The sequence below is a fragment of the Cherax quadricarinatus genome, chromosome 53 (assembly GCF_038502225.1).
Source record: "Cherax quadricarinatus isolate ZL_2023a chromosome 53, ASM3850222v1, whole genome shotgun sequence".
Classification (NCBI taxonomy): Eukaryota; Metazoa; Arthropoda; class Malacostraca; order Decapoda; family Parastacidae; genus Cherax; species Cherax quadricarinatus.
This window is the reverse complement of record NC_091344.1, coordinates 25,940,973-25,951,006: the sequence shown is the minus strand read 5'-3', so window position 1 is coordinate 25,951,006 and position 10,034 is coordinate 25,940,973. Positions and strand designations below refer to the sequence as shown.

The 10,034-nt window shown below is 43.2% G+C and overlaps 1 protein-coding gene across 1 annotated transcript in view; it reads right to left on the bottom strand.

The window, feature by feature from the left end:
• LOC128692292 (angiotensin-converting enzyme) overlaps positions 1–3,674 on the bottom strand; it is a 158,635-nt gene extending 154,961 nt beyond the window's left edge. Inside the window, exons 1-2 of the mRNA XM_070096268.1 lie at positions 3,490–3,674; positions 1,943–2,090 (exon numbers count right to left, since the gene is read on the bottom strand). Of these exons, the coding sequence (XP_069952369.1) occupies positions 1,943–2,090; positions 3,490–3,674 (333 nt within the window). The remainder of the gene's footprint in view (positions 1–1,942; positions 2,091–3,489) is intronic.
• Between the last annotated feature and the right edge of the window lie 6,360 nt (positions 3,675–10,034).

Sequence of the window (10,034 nt, the reverse complement as noted above, 5' to 3'; positions counted from 1 at the left end):
TTATGAAAAATATTAAAATAATATTAAGCAAAAACAAAAATTATGAAAGCTAACCAAAATTTATGAAATATAACAAAAAATTATGAAAAATAACTAAAAATAATGAAAAATTACCAAAATTTTGAAAAATAACCAAAAATTTTGAAAAATAACTAAAAATGATGAAAAATAACTAAATATTGTGAAAAATAACTAAATATGAAAAATAACTAAAATTATGAAAAAGTAACCAAAAATTATAAAGAATAACTAATAACTATGAAAAATTCTTGAAAAACATCATTAGAAAACATCTTTTAAAAAATCTCAAGAAAAAATTTAAAAAAAAAATTATAAAAAGTTCTTTAAAAAAATTATATTCCTTTAAATAAACCTTAAAAAAAATTGCAATCGACACCATGCCCAGCCCTTCTAGGGTAGGTTAGGTGCCTGAGCCCGAGCTTGCAGCTCACAAGACTGCCATTGCCATTAGCGCCCTTGGTGGCGGGAATGGCAGACCAGAGAGGCCTAGCTTCTCCCTACGAGCCCCGTGAGGGCGGGGAATGTGGCTAGGCCTGGGGACAGTTGGTCCCAAAGATGAGGGATGAGGGGGTACTTGTACCTCCTCCCATGGGAGACAGGTCTCAAACACTCCCTAGACAGGGAACCAAGGCCAGGCCACCACTTGGAAAAGGCCCGGGCCGGGAGAATACCGGCGAATCAACAAGAAGAAGGAGAATGGAGTTGCACAGAGTAAGGAGATGCATGTCCCGGCTCACCAAGGCAGGCATACTTTATTAAAAACATGGTACGTAACACGGAGAGAACGACTTGGTCCTGCAGATCGTTGGATCTGGTGACTTCTGCTGGCTTAACACTCGCAGCGCTTACAATATAACAAGCAGGCAGGTAGTTTGCAGTGTTGGGGCAGCCAGTCAAAATTCGCTTTCGACGAGCACATTGATACTATGGGTTCATATTGCAAACTATCCCTCTTCCTGCTTCAGTTTAATTTGCAGCTTTAACAGTTAATTATTTACTGTTTTCTATAGGCCTAAAATCTATTTTTTATTTCAAGTTATCCGAGGTTACATTGCCATTTATAAACCTTTATTTAACAACTAGTAAAAAGTTTAAAAAAAAGTGTTGTGACACCTTCGGCAACATTTTGACTGATGCACTATGTAACGTCAAGATCCGCACGAGTATATGCTGTACTTTCTTCAAGATTGATGGGCTGGGCACATCGATTCGAAGCTGAGAGACTGACTGCCTCAAACTCCTCCTCTTTTTCCACCATTCTTCTTTGCACTGGACTGATGAAGGCGCTGGGGGCAGAACGTTTCCTCAATAAAGATTCCCAAATGTTGCGTGTCTCATTCTTCAACTTGTCGATTTTCTAACCCATTTATCACATGGAGTGGGAGTGTCACTTGTGGTGAGTGGAAGTGTAACTCATGGTGCCGTGGAGTGGAAGTGTCACTCATGGTGCCATGGAGTGGGAGTGTCACTCATGGTGCCATAGAGTAGGAGTGTCACTCATGGTGCCATGAAGTGGGAGTGTCACTCATGGTGCCATGGAGTGGGAGTGTCACTCACGGTGCCATGATGGAGCGGAAGTAGTTATTACTTTATGGTGATACCGAGAGTATGTAGATAAAAATACATATGAACAGTTCAAGACATTTATTGAGGAAACGTTTCGCCACTTGTAGCGAAGCATCTTTCTCAAGAAATGGCTTGAACTGTGCATATGTATTTATCTACATACTCTGTAATCTTGCTGTAGCAGCGACCTAAAACACTATATAGTGATAAAAGTCAGCAATACTACCTTCCGTAAGATAATGTAAAACATATAGTAGAGCAGATTGAGGAACACAGGTCACTACCAGCGAGCGAGTAGCCAATCAGTTCTGTTTGTTAGTAGCGGGATGACTACGGTTGCTGGAGGGGTGAGTACTGGTGCCTTAGGTGTAGTGATCAACAGATACAGTCTGAGTCCTGCATGGGCAGTGTTCGCTTGTGAACACAGCTCATCCAGCTCCATAGCTAGGCGTCTGCGTTCCTTGGACCGGTATGCACGTAGGCGGTCCAGTGCTGCACGTGACCTGCAGAAATAACAGGACACCTTGGATAAAAACATAAGGAGGAACAGGCCTACTGGTTCATACTGGGCAAGTCCTTCTCAAACCTAGACCCACTAAACAAAACCCAAACTCGACGTTTGGCCTGAGAAATATAAAAAAAAAATGTCGGTAATATATCAGGTTTTCGTCAAAACTATCATTACGACTATCATCATCCTCATCTTCATTCTCCGTATACTGTATGACCCTTGTCGGTTTAGGGTTTTCTTTGATTATAATAATAACCTGGAGTTTACCTGGAGAGAGTTCCGGGGGTCAACGCCCCCGCGGCCCGGTCTGTGACCAGGCCTCCTGGTGGATCAGAGCCTGATCAACCAGGCTGTTACTGCTGACTGCACGCAATCCAACGTACGAGCCACAGCCCGGCTGGTCAGGAACCGACTTTAGGTGCTTGTCCAGTGCCAGCTTGAAGACTGTTGGTAATCCCCCTTATGCATGCTGGGAGGCAGTTGAACAGTCTCGGGCCCCTGACACTTATTGTATGGTCTCTTAACGTGCTAGTGACACCCCTGCTTTTCATTGGGGGGATGTTGCATCGTCTGCCAAGTCTTTTGCTTTCGTAGTGAGTGATTTTCGTGTGCAAGTTCGGTACTAGTCCCTCTAGGATTTTCCAGGTGTATATAATCATGTATCTCTCCCGCCTGCATTCCAGGGAATACAGGTTTAGGAACCTCAAGCGCTCCCAGTAATTGAGGTGTTTTATCTCTGTTATGCGCGCCGTGAAGGTTCTCTGTACATTTTCTAGGTCAGCAATTTCACCTGCCTTGAAAGGTGCTGTTAGTGTGCAGCAATATTCCAGCCTAGATAGAACAAGTGACCTGACTATTTTGACTATTTTGGATCTTCAGTTAAATCTATATTTGTATTTATCCTTGTTTGTGGACAAGATCGTGTAAATTTCTCTCTAAAGTGACATTATCAAACATTAACATAGGCCATAACCAAACTTGTTATTGTAATTTGGGTTAAGCCAACTTTAAGCCGTGTAAGAAGCCAATTTTTCTTTTGTACCTGATTCTTCTTTTTCTGCATTTTTTATTTGTTTTGCAATGATGAGCTTCATTGATCCGGTCTCCGTTCATTCAAGCAAGATATCTCCGGACAAAAATAATCCCCGCCCCGTATTCCAAGTCCAACATACCTCGGGGGAGAAACATTGACAGTAGCAATTACTCTTATAAATAATTCTATCCCTGTTTTTCTTTCATCTAATAAATAATATAAAATAACTGTCAGGTAATATAGCACTGATCTATATTACCAGACAGTACCACAAATTACCAAGGCAAAACCAATTCAACATGACGACTGATATCAGGGAAACACAGCAACAACAACTATTTCACAATACGCTAATTACCCGTCTGTGCCAGTTCGATGTGAGCGAGGTTTCTCTTGCAGTTCCTTCGTGCTGGAAGCGCTAGGTGAGCAAGGGTTTTCTTGCAATTCCTCCTCGCTATTAATTCTTGGTGAGCAAGGTTTCTCATGCAGTTCCTTCGTGCTGGAAGTTCTAGGTAAGGAAGGCTTCTCTTCCAGTTGCTCCATGATGTAAGTTCTAGGTGATCGAAGTTTTTCTTGCAATTCCTCTACACGGAAATATGGTTAACCCTGTGATAGGTTTGTTTCTTGACAGTACTGTCACCAAGCTTCTGTGACAGGCCAGTTTCTTGACAGTAATGTGTAACCCAATTGCATAGACGGCTCCTGCCACTTCTGCGGAGGAAGACAACTGTTAGATCATAAGTCGACAAAGTAAACTTCTGCATGTTCTAAACATAGCTACAGACTCTGAAACTCAAGGAGTACTGTCACTTTTGTTTTCATATTATCTTCAGAAAGTCAATAATTAAACTTACCCATGATAATGGCTGTACCACATCGTCTAAAAATATAAGACATATTTGCCTCAAAAGAGTGACGAATTTACATATATCAGCGGCCTACTGTGAGTTGTATCACTTACAAAGCATCCAAACTATGTGCATTTTTTGCAGAAAAAGTTGTAAACGTAAATATATTGTCCCCAACATGAACTTGTAGCAAACAGTATTGAGTCCTGGAGGTGGGAAGTACAGTGACTGCACTCTGAAGAAGGAGTGGGAATATTGCAATTTGGAGAAGCATCAGGAGTAAATGATGGTGAGTATTTCTTCTTTTTCGGGTCATCCTACCTCGGTGGGAGACGGCCGGTATGTTTAAAAAAAAAAGTATGACATTAACCAGAGAAAGCGGTAGATGTTTTACACAATACAGAATAAAAATAGACCATCAAAGATATTAATGACAAAGCTTCGGATGAAGAGAAAGATATTTATGACAAATTTTCGGATGTACTTTAATCTGGTTTGTATTCATGTCACTGGCTTGGATGTGGGTTGTTTATGTGTTAAAGTGCTTATTTCAAGCCACTGAAGACACCAGTGCTGCCTTCCAGCCTCCCTTCCCACTACGCTCTGAGGTAGCACGTGATATGTTGACCTAAAAGTCTACAAGGAATTACTAGACTCCCGGATCTCTGACGATCGTGAGTATTCATTCCTCTATGCGTTTATTGTACTTATTTTTCTTGCAACTATTATATCTTGCTTTGTGGTACCCGTTTTTTTAACGTAAAACGCTTTACTTTATTTTCTCTTAGTCGTCTTAAAAAGTTTTGCTTATCAAGTGAGAGAATCACTTGTGATAGTGACCGTTGTCTATTCCTCAGCTCACAGCCCAAGTATTTTATTAAGGCCACCGAAACCCCGAGAGACTGATAGAACTGCTTGATCAAGCATTAGCGAAAAAAAGTCTTAAGTTCTCGTCTTCATGACTTGTTTTAGTTGTGCCTCCTGAGCAGCTAGTTTATTGTGCACTTCATGTTCATCCTGCGAGGCCTGGTCACAGACCGGACCGCGGGGGCGTTGACCCCCGGAACTCTCTCCAGGTAAACACCTACCCTACGTATGTGTGACTGCCATCCTGCGAGCCTTGCTTCTCTGGCTAATCGTTATCTCCTTGAATCTAAGCTGGCTACCAGAGCAGTGCGTACCTCTCAGTATTAGCGGAAGGAGGATCGAGCCTCCACCACTCCTTGCGCTGAATGCCCCACACGGGCTTCACATACTATATGAACATTAATAATTCTTGAATCTGAGACACCAGCAAGCTGATTCACCGTCTCATTAATTAAGGGTTCACTCCGATCTGCGCCTTTGTTCCTTCATGCTGCACCGTGTTGACGTTCGTTCTTCATTATGGATCAAGCCAACACGGAAGTGTATTTGTCTTCGCTTTGATATGACAATCTTCTGCTTCTGTGTTCAGTACGTTTATATTTACGTCACATTAAAACATAATGAATGAGAATCAGAGTACAATACTACGGGCTGCTTTATAGCTCTTGTTCTAGGAACTTATGTATTGATTTGTATGTCTTAAATTTGATTATTTTCAGTTTTTTTTTCAATGTCTGATTCAGTTGGATAATATTTCATGTTTGAATAAGCTTTATGTTTTAGTGTTTTTAAAATTTTCCACCTTATCATAAGAATGTGCGAACAATCACCGAAATATTGAGGAAGATGCATTCCATTCACAAGAGAAGTGTTACGAAGGAAGAAAGGTGGAAACTAAAGAGAACATAGAAGTGAGGTTATCTACTGATAATGACTTAATTAAGACTAAGCACAGTCTAGTTATCACTACTATATACACAGATGAAATTAGGATCGTAGTATAGTGTAAGGTTCTCTTCTACCCTTACACCTCTGCCGCCAGAGGTTACAGGAAGACTTGCCTATAACTGTCCCAATCGAACTCACGACCATTTGGATGTTGTATGTTAGACTTGTGGTTTCTTGTGATAAATTCTTATTAATTATTGCTAAATGTGAAAAATGATACCTTAAGAGAGTCATGTCTCTAAGAGATGTAGAAACGTGCCTGACGTCTGGCAACCTCACACAAGACAGCTTACATAAATACAGACAGTTAGTCACGAAGTCAGTGGAACTTTTTATCATCCAGACAAAACTTCATTCACAGTCACCGCACAATACTAAGAAGCAAAAAACTGTAGAGATTTAAAAGATTTACCTAACGAATTTCGTGGAATTTTGGTTACTTAAACTCACGAGGAATCGCCTGATTTCTGACGATAATCCCGTTGATAGCCATTTTTTTGGGGGTGGGAGTGGGGGTGGGGAAGAATTTATCTCTGCAGTATACGGACGGGGTGGCGATGGACGAGGTAAGCTGCCCACGTAATGCCCGCCCACATGCTACCACCCACCATAATCGACAAAGATCGGCGGACATGCCAAAAGAGCAGCATGCAGTGTCCGCCGCTGAAAGCACCGGTGCTGACAGCACCGCCGCTGACAGCAGTGGTGTTAATGACAGCACCTCACACAACCAATGACTTATGCCCAGTGATAATTATGGGATGAGGGGAACGTGCACACGTGTTTGTTAGACTGGGTCGTGCATAGGTGTTTGCTAGACTGGGTCGGGCACAGGTGTTTGATAATTTGGGTCGTGCACAGAAGTTTGTTAGACTGGGTCGTGCACAGGCGTTTGTTAGACTGGGTCGTACACAAATGACAGCAAGGAAATGAGTGAGCTACTCAAGTCCCAATATGACTCAGATTTTAGCAAGCCGCTAACCAGACTGAGAGTCGAAGATCTAAATGAATTTTTTATGAGAGAGCCACAGAATTCGGTAAACACAAGCCTATCTGACGTTATCTTGACGCCAAATGACTTCGAACAGGCGATAAATGACATGCCCATGCACTCTGCCCCAGGGCCAGACTCATGGAACTCCGTGTTCATCAAGAACTGCAAGAAGCCCCTATCACGTGCTTTTACCATTCTATGGAGGGAGCATGGACACGGAGGTCGTCCCACAGTTACTAAAAACAACAGACATAGCCCCACTCCACAAAGCGGGCAGTAAAGCAGTAGCAAAGAACTACAGACCGATAGCACTAACATCCCATATCATAAAAATCTTTGAAAGGGTCCTAAGAAGCAAGATCGCTACCCATCTAGATACCCATCAATTACACAAACCAGAGCAACATGGGTTTAGAGCAGGTCGCTCCTGTCTGTCTCAACTATTGGATCACTACGACAAGGTCCTAGATGCTCTAGAAGACAAAAAGAATGCAGATGTAATATATACAGACTTTGCCAAAGCCTTCGACAAGTGTGACCATGGCGTAATAACGCACAAAATGCGTGCTAAAGGAATAACAGGAAAAGTTGGTAGATGGATCTATAATTTCCTCACAAACAGAACACAAAGAGTGGTAGTCAACAGAGTAAAGTCTGAGGCGGCTACGGTGAAAAGCTCTTTTCCGCAAGGCACAGTACTCGTTCCCATCTTGTTTCTCATACTCATATCTGACATAGACAAGGATGTCAGCCACAGCACCGTGTCTTCCTTTGCAGACACCCGAATCTGCATGACAGTGTCTTCCATTGCAGACACTGCAAGGCTCCAGGCGGACATCAACCAAATCTTTCAATGGTCTGTAGAAAACAATATGAAGTTCAGCGATGAGAAATTTCAAATTACTACGATATGGTAAAAATGAGGAAATTAAAACTTCATCAGAGTACAAAACAAATTCCAGCCACAAAATAGAACGAAAAACTAACGTCAAAAACCTGGGAGTGACCATGTCGGAGGATCTCACCTTCAAGGACCATAACATTGTATCAATCGCATCTGCTAGAAAAATGACAGGATGGATAATGAGAGCCTTCAAAACTAGGGATGCCAAGCCCATGATGACACTCTTCAGGTCGCTTGTTCTATCTAGGCTGGAATATTGCTGCACACTAACAGCACCTTTTCAAGGCAGGTGAAATTGCTGACCTAGAAAATGTACAAAGAACCTTCACGGCGGGCATAACGGAGATAAAACACCTCAATTACTGGGAGCGCTTGAAGTTCCTGAACCTGTATTCCCTGGAACGCAGGCGGGAGAGATACATGATTATGTACACCTGGAAAATCCTAGAGGGACTAGTACCGAACTTGAACACGAAAATCACTCACAACGAAAGCAAAAGACTCGGCAGACGATGCAACACCCCCCAATGAAAAGCAGGGGTGTCACTAGCACGTTAAGAGACAACACAATAAATGTCAGGGGCCCAAGACTGTTCAACTGCCTCCCAGCTGTCTCCAAGCAGGCACTGGACGAGCACCTAAAGTCGGTACCTGACCAGCCGGGCCGTGGCTCGTACGTTGGATTGCGTGCAGCCAACAGTAACAGCCTTGTTGATCAGGCTCTGGTCCACCATGAGGCCTGGTCACAGACCGGGTCGCGGGGGCGTTGACCCCCGGAACTCTCTCCAGGTAAACTCCAGGATGTTTGTTAGACTGGGTCGTGCCTAGGTGTTTGCTTGATTGGGCCGTGCACAGGTGTTTGCTAGATTGGATCGTGCACAGGTGTTTGCTAGATTGGGTCGTGCACAGGTGTTTGCTAGTCCCCTGATATTAATGTTAACAGAAGCTTAAAGACCATTTATCAGCGTTGTAACTGTACTGCTCGTTGTGTCAGCTGTCAGTGGTTGTGTCAGTTGTCAGTGGTTGTGTCAGTTGTCAGTGATTGTGTCAGTTGTCAGTGGTTGTGTCAGTTGTCAGTGGTTGTGTCAGTGTCAGTGGATGTGTCAGTTGTTAGTGGTTGTATCAGTTGTCAGTGGTTGTGTCAGTGTCAGTGGATGTCTCAGTTGTTAGTGGTTGGGTCAGTTGTCAGTGGTTGTGTCAGTGTCAGTGGATGTGTCAGTTGTTAGTGGTTGTGTCAGTTGTCAGTGGTTGTGTCAATTGTCAGTGGTTGTGCCAGTGTCAGTGGATGTGTCAGTTGTCAGTGTTTAGTTAGTTTAATATGTTTATTATGCATCCCATACCCATCCTGTGGGCGGTAGTCAAAAGATTACAGAGGTACAAAATGGGTCCAGTGACTGGACCCCAAAGTTATGATAGCTGAACTAGTTACAAAGGTAATGAACTCCAGGTAGATCTGGTCACAATCATGGCAAGTTACAAAGGTAATGCATCATCTACACTCCTATACATGGTTACAATCATGAATAAATTACAAAGTAATGAGCCACTGACACGTCCACACCTGGTCACAATTGTAATGAGTTATAAATACAAATATTAAGTGGGTCATACACACGAGCGCGCACACATGAACGCACACACACACACGAGGGCGCACGCACAGACACATGCACACGAGCGTACAAACATACACACACACACACACGAGCACGCACGCACACACACACACACGCACACACACGCACACACACACACACACACACACACACACACACACACACACACACACACACACACACACACACACACATACACAGCTAAGACTCGACCCCTGCAGCAACAAATAGGTGAGTACACACACACAAAGGAGAAAGATCTAGGAGTAAGTATAATACAGAGTGCGTCGCCAGAAGCACACATTAACCAGATAACTGCTGCAGCACATGGGCGCCTGGCAAACCTGAGAATAGCGTTCCGGTACGTCAGTAAGGAATCGTTCAAGACACTGTGTACGTCAGGCCCATACTGAAGTATGCAGACACCAGTTTGGAACCCACACCTGGTCAAACATGTCAAGAAATTAGAGAAAGTGCAAAGGTTTGCAACAAGGCTGGTTCCAGAGGTAAGGGGAATGTCCTACGAAGAAAGGTTAAGGGAAATCGGTCTGACGACACTGGAGGACAGGAGGGTCAGGGAAGACATGATAACGATATACAAAATACTGCGTGGAATAGGCAAGGTGGCCAGAGACAGAATGTTCCAGAGATGGGACACAGAAACAAGGGGTCACAATTGGAAGCTGAAGACTCAGATGAGTCAAAGGGATGTTAGGAAGTATTTCT